The sequence below is a fragment of the Marmota flaviventris genome, chromosome 12 (assembly GCF_047511675.1).
Source record: "Marmota flaviventris isolate mMarFla1 chromosome 12, mMarFla1.hap1, whole genome shotgun sequence".
Classification (NCBI taxonomy): Eukaryota; Metazoa; Chordata; class Mammalia; order Rodentia; family Sciuridae; genus Marmota; species Marmota flaviventris.
In genome coordinates this window covers 2,083,371-2,099,692 of record NC_092509.1, presented here as the reverse complement: position 1 = coordinate 2,099,692, position 16,322 = coordinate 2,083,371, and the positions used below count along the sequence as shown (strand labels likewise).

At 38.7% G+C, this 16,322-nt stretch overlaps 1 protein-coding gene and 1 pseudogene across 1 annotated transcript; one reads left to right on the top strand and one right to left on the bottom strand.

Moving 5' to 3' along the window:
- Positions 1–9,499: 9,499 nt before the first annotated feature.
- LOC139707855 (melanoma inhibitory activity protein 2-like) lies at positions 9,500–16,192 on the bottom strand (annotated as a pseudogene).
- On the top strand, positions 10,645–12,909 carry LOC139707810 (E3 ubiquitin-protein ligase RNF152-like). The gene has a single exon (XM_071619691.1). It carries the CDS (start codon positions 10,938–10,940, stop codon positions 11,547–11,549), a length of 612 nt encoding a protein of 203 aa, XP_071475792.1. The 5' UTR covers positions 10,645–10,937; the 3' UTR covers positions 11,550–12,909.
- Positions 16,193–16,322: the final 130 nt, after the last annotated feature.

The following is a 16,322-nucleotide window of genomic DNA, read 5'->3' as shown; positions in this document are numbered from 1 at the left end:
CATTTATTGAGATATTTTTTTTATTCTTGTCTTTACATCTATTTAATTAAAAATATGTTTATTGATTTCTATGTATTGAACCAACCCTGCATCTCTGGGACAAAGCCCACTGATCATGTTGTACTATCTTTTTAATATGATTTTGTATGCTGTTTGCCATAATTTTATTGAGAATTATGACATCTCTGTTCATCAGGAATACTGGTCTGAAATGTTCTTTCTTTGATGTGTCTTTGTCTGGTTTTTGCATCAGGTTGATATCAGTTTCATAGAATGAGGTTAGAAGGTCTTTAATATTTTCTATTTCATAAAATAATTTTAGAAGAATTGGTGTTCATTCTTTTTTCAACTTCTTGTAGAACTGGGCTGAGAATTCCTCTGATCCTGGGTTTTTCTTAGTTGTTAGGCTTGTGATAATCCCTGGCTTGTGAGAATTAATGTAATATACTCAAGACTTTATACTTTAGAGGAGAAATGCCTACTCTAACATTAGCCTGCTTTAGCAAATGTTAGTCCTCAAATAACAATATTTTTGAACATTTTTTGTTTTCCCCAGAAGAAGACTGACATCTCCAAGACTCCTTTCTTTAAACATGTATGTGAAAATGTGTGTGTGTGTGTGTGTGTGTGTGTATCCAATGTTTTGTGATCACTTGGTAAAACTGCATTAAATAACACAGCCATCACATCAATTTGGGTACTTTACTCAAGCGTTTTAGCCCACATCTTAAATTTTTGATCCATACAACAGTTTTAGCTATAATTTCTATCAGAGTCTCTACATGGAAATATGAAATAATGAGATAAAATATTTTAACACTCTAACTCTCCAATATTATAAAATTTATTTCTAATTGAATTTAATGTTATCCATACTTCACATAATTCTCCTGAAATAAATATAAAAACTTTGAAATAAACAAAACACAAGTATATCATTCAAGGGAAGTGACAAAGACTGCATGAGAGCAGGATGAAGATTATAAAATATTTCTGAATTAAAATCTAAGTTCCATGAAAAGTTGAATCAATATTTTTATGTTTGTGTATTGAGATAATTACTACACTAAGACATTTAGGTGTTTGTAGAGTAGGAGGATATAAGATACTATGGCAGTGTTAAGAAATAGGGAAATAAGAGGAGCTCTATCATGAACATCATGTTGAATTTTGCTGAAAACCCAAATGTGAAGCCTAGGGATGTTTTGTAGAAAGCAACAAAGTTAAGCAAATAGATCATCAGTTTTCTTGCTTCTGAGTACAGTCTAGAAGGTAATAGTTTACACACATATTTGTAACAAATTCAATAAAATGCTTCATTTCAAGGGAAACTAATAAACCAGGATGTGGTTGAAGGAACTATCAAGTTCAACTTGTTCAACTGTCTTTAACACATCTATAACCGAGAAGAAAAAATGACTATTTTCCATGAATAAACTCAGTAATAACAAAAAGTTTTCTCAGATAAATGGCTACACTTTGAAAAATGTTGCAATATTCATTAACTCTGGTTCTGCTTACAGAATAGTCTCACAGTTCCTGAAAGACTCATGGTTACAAAGAAATATATATCAAGGGCTTATAGTCTTCTTCTTCAAAAAAATTCATTTTTTTCCAAGATTTAGCCATCCTGACATCAATGTGTGGATTCAGATATTTGGGGCAACGCTGTACTCTGATGATCCGGTTACCTTTTTCTTTTAAAATTACAAAAATTTCTGTAGAAAATGTTTACTTTACCCAAACGCCCAAAGTGTCATTCTTTGAAAGAATTTAAATTGTCTTTGAAGAGCATTTTTTCTTGAAAGTTTTCAATGAACAAAATCATCCTTTGATATTTGGGTGAAAAATCAGTGAAAATTCCTTTGAAAGTTTGAATACTTCTCAGAAAAAGATAAAATACCTTTCTCTAAATTATTATAAACTGCTCTTATTACAGAAAAGTCAGTAATGTAATAGAAAATAATTTGGTATTTATTGATGTTGTCTTTTTTTTTTTTTTGGTTGTTTGTTTTTGGTTGTGTTCCTCGCAAAACAATGTAAGACCTCTCATTAGACCCTGGACGTGTATGGCTTGTTGTATAAGAAAATAAATTAAACAAACAATCAAACAAAAAAAAAAACTAATGTTTTATGTGAGTGTGTATACTTTTAAAATATATTTTTCAGGTTTTTCAACTAAAACCAATTCAGAGTAATGACACCTAATATAAATGGATATGCCTCCCATAGAGCTTTATTTTCCAAATGACTAGTTTGTGAGAAGTAAATATGAAGAGTGAACTGAGACATCTTCTCTTAGAAAGAAATCAAGGAATGAATGGAGAGTGAGAGATAAGATGGAAATAACCGATAAAATGAGGAAAGAAGAAAATAGAGAAGAGAGAAAGGAAAAAAAGACATTTGACTTTTTTTTTTTTTTCATTTGGGAATGAAGACAGGTTAAACAACTTCTTCCTGAGGGAGCCAGTTTTCCTTCCAATTACTCCCTTTCCATTATAGTCCATCTTCTCATTCTCTCACACTCATCATGTTGAATATATAGCAGATATACATTGTGATTATGAACTAATCTGTGCTTGAAGATAATTTCTTCAGCCACTGTACAGTCCAGCTTAGCCATGGGCAGGTAGTTTAAGAACTGTGAAAAAAAAAGAACTGTGGTTGCCAATCATGCAGGATTTTCTTTTTCCCATTCTAGGAACCAAAATGAGAACCTCTTTTCTGTTAACCTTAGCTGAGAATGTAAGCGAAGGTCCTGACTGGCCCTGATTATGTCCAACTCTACTAAATATTGTTGTGAGCGTAATGGAACTTGATCTGGACAGAAATGACTCAAAGTCCCTGTTATCTGTTTGGGGTAGGTTAGTGTTAGTAACTACCAAAGCTCAGAAATGCAAGATCTACCCGAAAAGGGTTAATTTATTAAAAAATGAAGAAAGAATATGGAGCTCTCAGTATTACCAAATGCCTACTATTTATCAGATCAATTGGACTGTGTTTCTCAGTAATATCACCCACAATTTATCTGGCCTTTAATGTGTATCAGCACACCTCTTTACTTGGACTATCTTTATTTATTTCAACCACAGATTTGTTGAGTAAGAAAAAGAAAGTACTCTCATTTTATAGGTAGCATATTGGAAGTGAGGTAGACTTAAAAAATCTCAGATAATTTTCACATGAATATGAGTGTAGTAAAATAAGTTTAGAACATCTTTTCCTTAGTATTCGAAGAATTACTACCTATGTAGCAGAGTGATGAATAACCATTTTTTATTGATGTAAAAGCATCTTTTGAATGTAAGGTACTAGTTTATTCACTAAGGACTTATGTTCACTGTTCTCTAAAAAGATAATGAAAATTGTAAAAATAGAAAAAAAAAGAAAGAAAAATAAGGTTGTTGGAAATTATTTATTCTTAGTACAAGTTTTATTATTGAGGACCAGTCCTAGGGCTGTGCATGTTTGAGGCAAGGAAAATCAGCAAACCTTCTCTGATTGTTTTAATGAACATACTTTATTTTAAGAAGAGTTTTAGATTTACAGGAAAATGAAGCACATAGTAAGTACCTTGATATGATACGCCTTCCCTTATTTAGAGTTTTCACTACTTTTTTCTTTGTATATGACTGAGAAATATTTGATATACGCAAAAAATCAAAATATTTTGCCAATAGTTTTGGTATTAAGTAATTATTAATGGCAATGAATAGTTTAATTATTTATTAAAACACTAATTTTACAGTTTTTAAAGCATTGACAAAGAATAATGTCAATTTTCTTCATGATGGTGTCTTACAGAGTATATTCACCACACCAGAAGTCCCTGTTCTTCACCTCTTTAGCATCTTGTACTCTCCCTGATTTCTTGGCAATGTTTAACATTTTTAATGTTTTGACTTTTACATAATGTCACAAATATGGCATTTCAGACAATATATTCTTTCTGGCAAATATAAATTTATGATGCCTACATTATTTTTATGTTTGATAGTAAATTTCATTTTTTTTAAGTTTTGAATGACCCTCCAGTGTATGGATGTATCAAAGTGTTTACATTAATAACAGGTAAATAGCTACTAAAGTCTCTCTTAGCTGCTTCCTGTTTTAGGCAATCATGAATGAAGAAGCTGTGGACATTTGTATGTGGGTTTTGTGTGGACTTAGTTTTTAATTCCATTGAAATAACACAGAGAAATACAATTAGTGAACCATATTAAGTGCATATTGTAATTTTAAGAAGCTACCAAACTGTCTTCCACAGTGGCTGTCCAATTTTGTGATCCCAACAGCAGTGTACGAGAGTTCTTCTTGTTCCACATCTTTGCCAGCTCTTGATATTGTGAGGTTTGAAATTTTGTAAATTTTTATAGGTTGTTTAATTTGTAATTTATTAATGACATATAATATTCAGTATTTTTTTCTATGCTTTCCAAATATATAGTTTGTTTTCTGAGGAATATATTTATTTCTTTCATTCAAATGTAAAACCATTGTATTAGGGTAATACCAAAATACAATAAAATATACATATATAATTCATATTTTGTCATGTTTGGACATACCTATTTACCAATATAACAGTGACCACAATCAAGTTTTTTACATTGAGAGTTTATGCATATGTTTCTTGGTGCCCTGTTGTAATTTCTACCTCTTGTTTTAATTTCTCCTCCTCCTACAGTGGGGGGGGGGTGGCAAACCAAACCAAAGCAAAACAAACAAAAAAAAAAAAAAAAAAAAAAAACATGGACTTGTATTGTGATACATGATACAGTAAATTGTAAATCACACAAATTAATTGTGAGAGCCTTAGTCTGCATAGATGGTGACCTTGGGACAATCAGTCATCCCTCAAACTTAGTGTACTCATCTGTAAGATTAGACTCAAGATAATGGAAAGATAAGGACAAAGTAAAAAATGAATGTCTGACACAGAGAAAGCTATTGAATTCTGTTATCCAGTGTTACCATCCAAGCTTTAGTCTCGTGATGCAGAGTACATGTGAGTGACTACAACTCCATAGTTTCTTTCTTTTTATTATATTTTATTTGTTATTTTTAAATATTAATAATGATAGGAAATATTTTGGAATATTATGCATACAGTGAGTATAACTCATTGTAGTCAGAATTCTATATTTGTGATTCTACATCATGCAGTTACTCTGGTCATCTGTTCAAATACAAAGATAAGAAAGTTATGTCCAAACACATAGTTCATTTCTGTAACCTCTGGCTATAATTGTATAGACTTCAGTGTTTTCACATTTTTTTTTCTTATTGGTGTTATTGAGGTTTAATTCTCATAAGAGTGCCCATCAAAAAATTAATTAAGTATTGACATTTACAATTTTGTGGTAAAATTACCACAATTACCTTGTTTTAAACATTTTAATAACTGATTTAATTAATTTAATCTGTTAATCAGCCACTTAAATGCCTTCCAAGTCCCTGGCAACAAACTCTCCTTCCTAACTCTATGATTTTCTAATTTTGGATATTTAATATAAATGTAATTATCTCTCACCCGTACAATCAATAACTGATTCCTACATGGATGGAATAAGAAAGAATCTGCTAATGTGCCCCTTTGGATGACATCCTAGGAAGAGACCTTTGTGGTAACCACATGGAGCTATGCACTTGAAGGAACTAACAGTCCATTTTGGGTTCAATGTGCCTTGGTCTCTGGCCAATCTAGATGGACATGTGCTTGGTCAAGTAGCAAATAGGGTGTCATATTGCAGAGGTTACTGTACAGTCTGGTAACTCCTTCCATGTTAGTCACAGACTTACTAAATGACCCAGCAATCCTACTCTAAGTGTACACCCAAGAGAAAAAAAGGTATATGAGTATTCACAGCAGCATTATTCAAATAGCCAAAAAGTACAAGTGATTCAGTCAACTAACAATACAGATTAATAAATATGGCATTTCCATCTAATGGAATGTTGTTCTGCAATAGAAAGAAATGGAATACTGATGACATGCTATTATATGAATAAACCTTGAAAATATTAGGCCAACTCAAAGAAGCCAGTCATAAAAATGACAGGGTCTCACTTAAGGCTCTGATTTTATCCTTGATGAAGGAAGAGCCACTAGGTACTTTGTCCCAAGTGCAGACAGCCACACACCTCTCCAGGCACAGTTAGAGAAAGGTTCACTGAAAAGTTCTAAGGTGAAGCCAGGTTTCTCAGCATGCTTTGCATGGTTCCTCCCCCAAGTTCCCTGATGTCACAATTCCTTTCAACACCTATTCTTCTAGTAGATCCTCCAGACAGAAGGCAGCATCTTCCAGGATAGTTCTTGTCATGCCATGTCATTGCCCTGCCCAAACTTCTCCATTCCTGCCTTTCTCTGGACCTCACCAGAGAGCCACTTTCAAGGTTGCTCAGGGCAGAGCTCAATGCTCTAAGGAAGCAGGCCCTACAGCCTCTAGGAGGTGCTCTTCTTAGAGTCATGGGCTAATGGAAGAGAGGGGACTCAGGAAAAAGTGCATCATGTAATTTATATCACAGAATTTTCCTATGGGTATGTAAAGTATATACATATTTTGAATAGAGGTTTACATGTCCCAAATGAAGGTGTCATTTCTTATTTTCAGAAATCTGTCACTTTAAAAAAACTCTAATAGAAGGCCACATTTGTCATATTTATGACCTTCATTCAGTTGTATGTTGAAAACAAAAGTTGTATGTTTTCCTCTGACCCAATATTAATATTGCTAATGGCATAATGACTTATTCAACCAAAATTTCAGGCAAGGATTTATGAACAGCCTGTCATCACCAACTAAACCCTCCCAAATGAATCCTCAAATGAACACCTCACCAGGATGGATATCCCAGCATGTGGCACCATCTAATATATGTATTGAAGTTGAGTCACCTGCCATCCTCACTGAGAACTCACCTCTCTGTTCTTTTAGACTCACTGCTCCTTCACTGGAACCCCTCAGTTGTTTGTTTTCCATTTTAAACACTGTATTGTGGTTAAAATAGACATGACATAAAGTTTTACATGTTAAGCATTTTTAAAAAAATATTATTTAGTTGTAGATGCACATAATAACTTTATTTTTCTATATGCAGTGCTGAGGATTGAACCCAGGACCTTGAATGTTCTAGGTGAGTGCTCTATCACTGAGTCACAACCTCAGCCCTCAATTTTTTTTAAACGTAATTATTTTCCTCAATATAAATACTCTCAGGTCCATAGCATATTTGAGAAATATTGCTATCCCTGAATATATGAATTTAATTCATTTCAGCAAAATTCTACCATATACATTTCCTCTATTTTAGAAGAGTAGATGGTGGCCAAGTGCTAGGAAATACTTCTTCAGGCCTTTGGTAAAACCACTATAGAATCAAGGAATCCCTGTAATGAATAGAGTATTTGAAAATAATTCAGGCCTAATTGTTATTGGTTATCTATTTTGGGCTTGTATTTATTTTATAATGTAGATATCCTCATTATATTTTTAGATTATTATTAGTGGTTATTAGAACATAATCATGGACTGGGGTTGTGGCTCAGTGGCAGAGCTCCTGCCTTGCATGTGTGAGGCACTGGGTTTGATTCTGTATCCTACATATAAATAAACGAGTAAAGCAAAGGTCAATCAACAACTTTAAAAAGTCATAAATAAAACGCTTAATCATATACCTATTAGTTTCATTCACTTGTACTATATTTATCCACATTAGTCATGTAAAAAAAGACTATTTCTTTAATTATGACAGCGTGAATATCAGGAGGAGTATTCCTCTTTAGTTGTGGAAATTTTGATTTTTACAATAACAGCCCAATTATTTAGGTAAAGTACATGTAAACATGTACTGTATATATTACTTTTTTTTGATTTAATGCTTCCTTATTTTTTCCATAAATTGCCGAATTTTAATATTGTTTTATTTTATTTTACTGTCATTTTTTAGAGCTGTAAACAATGTTGGAACCTGATTCACTAAATGCTGTCATATTTAAAAGGGCCCTTCCGGTTTTTATTCTGAAGCTATAATTTTTTATAGGACTGTATCATGGTATTTAGGCATTTCAGTACTGTTTTCAACATGAAATTATATTATTTTCGGTTTCTTGATGTAAAACATGAACTATACTAGCAACTATTCTCCTACAGTAGTTAGGGCAGAAGTAGTTCTTGATTAATATCAGTGGGGAATAGTCAGCCCATTTTATAGAAACTTTGGATGTAGACTGCCATCCACTTATTTAGAGCGAGTAATGTTTTATGCTGGAAAGTAAAAATTATTTATAGGATTGATTTAACAACCAATGTTACTTTTGAGAGAAAACAGATTAGATTTATTGAACTTGTAGAGTTTCTTTTTCAAGGCCCAACTTTTTCCTCATTTAAATTAATTGTGGGATCAAGTATCATTGAAAGTCTTCACTGGCCATCAATTGTGATAAAGCTACTGTTTATATTTAAGAAGAAAGTTATATTACTGTATTTATTTTAGACTTAAATATATAATCTTCACAAAAAACTGAAGAACATATTTATACTTGAAAAAAAGCTTTAACCACTAATTCTTAATTAGGGTATTTTTAATAAATGTTCTTTCTTGGTCTCTATCAAGGAAGCATTGTTCAAAGTGTCACCTCTGGACTGGTGCAGTTTTGGAAATTATTACTTATTTGAAATGATATAGAAATTGAACTTAAGAACTTCAAACATGTTATAGTAGTTTAGCACAGTCATTTTATGCTTATTGAATCTAACAATAACAAAATTTTGAGTTATGTCTTTGTTTCTTTATTTCAGTGTCCTAATAATTTATTTGCATTTTACAAAACTCTCCCTGGGAACAAAACAAAGACTAGAACACTCCCCATATCAGCATCATGTGTATGAAATAAAGAAGATGTAAGAAAAAACAGGGACAGGGTGAACTTAAATTATGGTTTTCAACTCCTATAAGTTTTCTGAGAATTGTAATTTTTTTCTGTATTCAAAATCTCCTATTTCCATGACATGTTTAATTGTGTTTCCTGGCTTACTCTTAATATGCTCTAGTTATAACTTTTTTTAATGGAAAAAGTAGCAGATTTTTATTATCATTATCAATGCCAAACAAGACTTTAAATCAATTAAAATCTTTCATTAAGCATAAAATTACTTTCACATTTGCTACAATCACAGTAAATAGGTTCTTTGTATAAAGGGACAGTCTTTGGAATTTAAAATCTCCCCAACTGAAAGATTACATATTTAAAACTCTGTCTGTTGCTCATATAATAGTGGATTACTCAAATTAAATGTTATACTCTCTTAAATAAGATAAAATGGAAATAATTCACTCATAAGATTTATAAACCATCTTTATTTATAAAATACTATCCTCAGAATTATAATCTCATCAAGCTTCAATTGAAGCAAAATTATAATCACTTAAATAAAAGCACTTACATAAACTAAAAATGAGAACTATATTACTTTTGAAGGCAGATAAAAAATTATTGTCAAGTTTCCTGTTGTACTTCTGAATGTTCAGTAGCAGAATCTTTTGAAGGTGGAATCCACCCTGAAGGGAACTCACTTCTACTTTCAGAATGCAGGGGAGAGAGGAAATCCAGCTCTGGCTGTAGATAATGAAGAAAACATCATGGTCCCATTGAGAATGGACGGGGTGGTGGCCTTGGTTGGAAAATATTCTTGAGATGCTCCATACATGTTTTCTGAAGGAGGTGGAAGAAAAAAGGTCCTCTTCTCATGAACTTACTCCTTGGATCCATTGGAAACAATGGATGTTTGATATGAGGGAAAGGTAAGAAAGCAAAGCCAGAGTCAGTTGCTTGGATTCCAGCAGGGAGAGATGAATCAGTTTCATTGGAATCACCAAGATCAACTTGGTATCCTTTCTACTGGCTTTCATTTCTGAAGATGAGGCCCATTCAATTAATCCAAGGGCAGCATATTGGAACTTCTGACTTCTGCTTATCAAGATGGTCTACTACCATAATTAGAATAACATCCATCTTGCCTTTGTAGAGGAAGATGTGGCTGGTGGCAGGATCATTATCCTATGGGCCTGTTCCCATGGAGGTGCCAGGGGCCCAGCACCAGAAGGTGCTCTCTGAAGATCACTTCACAAATCACAGCTTGATTCTCTTTTTAAACTGCTGATAAGATGGTCCAGAGGATTCTCTGGGCCCTTTGGCCTCTTTCTCCTCCCAATGGCACCAAAGGTGAGAGTATGAGTGGACCCTTCTTTTCCGAATGAGAAGGTCTTATTTCACATGAAGTTTGACTCAATGGTGAGGAACTATTTGGGGAATTCTGCTGGCAAAGACTGAATATGAAACATCAAGCACAGAAGGATATTTTTCCACAAGTTTAAATTTGAAATCCATTTCAGTTTATTTTTGTCTATTGAGAGCATTTTGTTTCCTTAAATCATTGAGGTATCTTTCAGCATTCTGAGCTGCCAACACATTATCATGTGCTTTTTTTCTCATAGTAAATAAAGTGTGCCTGATAAGAACAAATGGTTCTCGCCCCGCTCGGTGCCGAGCGCCTGAAGGCGGTGTCCGACCGGGGACGCGGAGGGCGGCCGGGCAGGTGGGGCGCCGCCCGAAGGGCCGGGCGGAGAGCTGGGCTGCAGGCGCCGCCGCCGCGCTGCCCGCGCCGCCCCGCAGCCCGCCGCGGGAGGAGCGGGTGACCGCCGGCCCGCGGCGTGCGTCTGGCTGAGCGGGGCGGGCGCGCCGGGACCACCCAGCGATGCTGCCGCCGCCGGTGTAGCGAGCGCCCGAGCGCGCTGCGGAGAAAGAAATGAACACGCCCACGAATGCTAGATGCCTGTGAGCTCCCTCGGCGGCACTGGAAAGGCAGAGTGGAGGCCTCCGAGTACCGGCTCCTTGCCCTTGGTCTTGGCGCTGCCCCTGCTGCTCACGGTCCACCATGGAGACGCTGTCCCAGGATTCGCTGCTGGAATATCAGATCTGCTTCAACTACTACAGCCCCCGGCGGAGGCCCAAGCTGCTGGATTGCAAACACACCTGCTGTTCGGTGTGCCTCCAGCAGATGAGGACGAGCCAGAAGGACGTGAGGTGCCCCTGGTGCCGCAGCATCACCAAGCTGCCCCCTGGCTTCTCCGTGTCGCAGCTGCCCGATGACCCCGAGGTCCTGGCCGTCATCGCCATTCCGCACACCTCCGAGCACACCCCGGTCTTCATCAAACTTCCTAGCAATGGGTGCTACATGCTGCCCTTGCCCATCTCCAAGGAGCGCACACTGCTGCCCGGAGACATGGGCTGCCGCCTGCTCCCCGGGAGCCAGCAGAAGTCCGTCACGGTGGTGACCATCCCTGCGGAACAGCAGCCGCTGCAAGGCGGGGCTCCGCAGGAGGCAGTGGCCGAGGAGCCGGACAGGCGGGGCGTGGTGAAAAGCTCCACCTGGTCGGGCGTGTGCACTGTCATCCTGGTGGCCTGTGTCTTGGTCTTCCTCCTGGGCATCGTGCTCCACAACATGTCTTGTGTTTCTAAGCGCTTCACTGTGATATCCTGTGGCTGAGGCGGGGTGCAGGGAAGGCTCTTGTGGGTGTCAACTTAGGGGTTGAGTAGGTGTTGGTGACGGGATCCCAGCGAGAAGATGGGGGGCGACACTGACCATTTGGTGCTGAGCGCTGGCCTCTGGGTTGCCACTTGATTCACCTGAAGACAGATGCCAAGGGAGGAAGGTGAGGTCTCTACAAGATGCCAGGTGAATTGTTCTGAGTGTGGATGGCAACGGCTTTGAAGATGATTGCATGCATCCTCATAATCATGAACTAAATGGGCTGTGATTTATGAGTTTTCAAGATCATGTTATGAGATAGACATACTCTACTTAGACCTTAAACCGTACATGTGCATACCATGTGATCTCTAAATGCGGTAGATGAAAATAAAGATGCTGTGTATACAAGTAGAATTAAATCTTGAATCCATGTAAAAAATTCAGTGAAGACATACACTGCAGGCTTCTTTGCTCTTTTTTTTTTTTTTAATGGAACCCAGTCTTCATCTAGTTGCTAAGATTTTTTTATATATATATACATTTTGAATGGAACCCCAAATCAAAATAAGTGAAATGGATAGTCGTTTTTGTTTTTGGAGAAAATATTTGAACAAGTGTCTCCAGTGTGTTGTGTTTTGTCATGTACCTTCATTTTTCTTCACTTGTGATTAGAGCTTGCTACATGTTTATTAAGCTGAAAGCCCGACAGGGAAGCAATAAACCAAGAAATAATGAGAAATGCCTAATCCCGCAGGAAACCTGTATGCCAGTTTTTCTCAAGCCATCTCACAAAATAAGAATTTAAAATGTAAATATTGTGTATTTGTGTGTATATGTGTGTGTGTGATTTGATTTACCTCAGGTTTTTGAGTCTTTTCAGAAGAACCCCAGGATTAAGACCTCGTGGGCATGAAGAAGTCAAGTATCTGAAACGGTGGGCACCTCGATCCTCCCAATGAGACGTCCCCTACGCGACACCCCAATACTCACCCCTCTGCTCTGTGTTTAAGTCCTGTATTTTTTAAGGCACAAATGGAGAGTAACAAAAGTTTGACTTTTCTCCTAGTTCTGGAGTATTATAAAAGCCACACTTGTTGTTAGCAATGGCAAAACTGATGGGCATTTCAAAAGGCAGTCCACAATTATTTTTTTGAAAGATGCTGTTCCTTGAGCATTAGACCTTTTTGAATTCCAGTTTCCTCTTGTTGGTGTAAGCAATAAAATCTTCTGTGTTTCAAAATATGTTTTTTATTGAGAGAAATGGCAAGGTAGACTTACAATTCACATTCCTAATGTAAGTGTTCTTAAATGTGTAATGGTTTATAGATGTTCATAAAGAAAGAACTGCTGGATTAAATAATAAATTCTCATCTCTGGGTTTAAAAAAAATTAAAAAAAAAAAGAACAAATGGTTCTCTTGAATTCTTCAAGATCTTTGGCTTGCTTTCTATAGGTCTGCAGTGGTTTAGTCATATGGCTGATCTTTTCCTCCACTTTGGAATGTTTCTCCTCTTGCTCTACCTGGTAATTTTCTTCTCTTATTAATTTCCTTTGGAGTTTCATTACATTTTCTTGATATAGTTCCATCATGACTTTAAGTTTATGCTAAAGATTCCGATTTTTGACTTTCAAATTCTGTATTTTCTGCTTGCAAAGCGTGCTGTATGTATACACATGGATGTATAACCAATGTGATCCTGCAATCTGTACACGTGGAAAAATGACAATTTATACCCTATCTGAATCAAATGTATGATATGTCAAGATCATTGTAATGTCTTGAACAACTAATAAAAAAATAAATAAATTTTTTTTAAAAGACAATGTAAAAAAAGATGCTTGTTCTGTCTTAAGATGGTTAATGTTCTATACAGTCTTCCTTTGTTTTACCTACATCAGATAATAAAGTAAAAATTTTATTTCTTTCTCTAAGCTTTTAAAAGAGGCCTTTAACTTAGCAACATAAACCAGTTTTTAAAGCTCCTTTTGGCTGATCTTCTAAATGAGCACCAATTTCTGACTCACTTTCCATTTCCAATTCCAAGTTACCACCATCTGTTAGCACTTCTCCAAGCACAGGAACCCAATCTTTCATCTGCAGCAAGTGTTCATTCAGAGACTTAATGTGATTTTCTTTATTTTTTAAAACTTGTTCTGCATGTACTTTAGAGTGTTCATATGCCGTTTATTAAGGCAATTCAGTTTTTCTTTTCATACTTCAACTTCTTATAAAAGCTATTTTTGACTTTCCTGAAGTTGGGGATTTTTATTCAAAGAATTTTTTATTGCTACCATAACTCCTTCTTTATTTATTTGACATATTCTCAAGGTTGTTTTACTTTCAGGTATTTGTGATTTGAGGAATTTTGATTTATCTACTAGGAAACTTAATTTTTTTATATATCCCACTATCAATTCATCCTGTTGAGAATGTTTAGCTTTCTCTTCTTGTAGCTCTTTTTCTAGAAAGAATATTTCATCCTCAGGTTTAGATACAGATCTATCCAGGTTTTTATATATTGCCACCAAATTTTCTGCTTTTATTGACTCTTTCTCCAAAATGGCATCCTTTAAAGATGACTTTAAGCCATATCCACAATATATAAAGAGCTCTTACAATTCAATAATAAATGATAACATAATTAAAAAAGGCCAAAGATACAAACAGAAATTTCTACAAAGATAAACAAATAGCCAATAAAACACAAAAAAATGCAGTCTCACTGGCCCTTGGCAAATGCAAATCAAGTGAGAGGCCACCGCACACCCACCAGGACATCTATGGTGGACAGTAACAGATGTCAAGTGGCATATGGAAAAACCAAGACCCTCAGACATTCGTGGTAGGAGTATGGCAATAAAGCCATCTTACTGGCAGTTCCTTGGAAGGTCAAAGGTGCTCTGTGACACAGCAGCTCTACCTCTTCACACAGATCCAAAAGAAAGAAACTGCAGTCCCTGCACATCTGCGGCAGCATCACTCCTACAGCCAAACCTCCCAAAGGGCTGGGACTGATGAGTGCACAGATCCATGAGCTGGTGAAGGCCCCATGCAGTGGGCGCTCCTCAGCCACGGGGGATTCAAGGGCATGGAGGACAAGGGTGAATCCTGTCAGTCACACCCCACACAGCCACAGATGGCTAAGGGACAGAAAGCAGCCTCCCACTGCCTGAGGTCAGGGTGATGGATGGGACGCAGCAGCAGAGGGGCTGTGGATGGCTGACAGGGATGGGGGTTGCAGTGTTCTAAAACCGACTATGGTGGCAGCCTTGCGATTTTGTGGACACACTAAGCACTGCTTGAGTTTTCCAGGGTGTAGGAGCTGCATCTCATAGAGGGCTGTTCAAAACCCCACCTGGGACTAGGCCACAGGCTCCCACTGGGACCAGGCCACACCACTGCCTATGGCCTGGCGCCTATGGCCTGGAGCTAGCCTGGCACGGGAGGCACTGGGCTCCCTCCTTAGCCCCACACAGAAGAAAACGAGGAGGCCAAGTCCGCCATCCAGACTCACCACCTAAGACTTTTTAAAAAGACTGGATGCTGCAGAGGCCCACACCTGTCATCTCAGCAGCTTGGGAGGCTGAGGCAGGAGGATCGTACCTGGAGGCCAGCCTCAGCAAAAGAAAGATGCTAAGTAAGCAGCTCAGTGAGTCTCTGTCTCTAAATGCATTGGGTGGGGGGTGGGCCTTGAAGCCAGGTGCTGCTGGGGTGGACACTTGCTGGCTCTGGCCTGGGCAGGTCCCTGAGTCAGGACAGCCCCACGGGCTCTCAGCAAGTCAAGACGTCCCACTGCCGCTGAGGTCCCACGTGCAAAGCCAGGAGAAAAATCCCTCAGCCAACACTATACCTTCTTCCCCTGTCCCTCATGAGTTCTGGGGTCAGACATGGGTCTGCGGGGCAGGGAGCGGGAAGGTCCCCTTGGGAGCAGCCTGTTGGCAGCAGGTCAGAAGTCGCCGACAATGTGCTCATGTCCCAGATACTCTTCAGCCCCCGCCCCAACCCCATCTTGCCCAGAGCCCTGGGTCCTGGCCCAGTCCAGCATTGGTCACAGCCCAGCCTGCCTCTGGGCTGCACGCTCCCTGGACACCAGGTCACAGCCCCTGCTCCTGGGCTTGGGGGGCAGGGCCATGTCCCTCAGTGCTACTCAACCATGTCCCCGGGACTAGGCACCAGAGTCCTGTTCTGGAGACCACGGGGCTCCATCCCCACAGGCAGGTTCTCGGGCCAGAAAGCTCCTTCCCGTGGAGCTTTCTCTGGGGCTCAGGGTGGACAGAGCAGCACCCTCTGAAGACACCTGCTGGCCAGGCCAGGGACCCTGGGAGGGGGCTGTGAGCAGGGCTCCCCAGCAGAGGGTGCCATGTATCCATGTGGAGCCCTCGGCCAGCCAGGCAGGACCCAGATAGGGGACCCAGTGAGGGGACCCATTGATAGGGACCCAGGGAGGAGATCCAGTATGGGGAACCAGCGAGGGGACTCCTACAGTATCAGGTGGTGGCTGAAGGGCCCCCGGCCCCCAATGCTACTCAGGGTGCCCTGAGCTCCCCCAGCAGCTGGCCAGACTGACACCAGCTGCCCCCAAGCTGCAGGAGGTACTTTCACCCTGATCTTGTTCAGTCACGTCAGGGGACTTGGGGGACCACACAATGCTGCCCATGAACCTGGGTCATTCACTCAGATCCCAAGGGCAAGGGAGCACCCAGTGGCAGGGACTCGTGGGTGGCCTAGTGCTGTGGTCCCCTAGCTCCTGAGATGGGGCTTCTCCATTGAGAGCAACTGAATTTCCC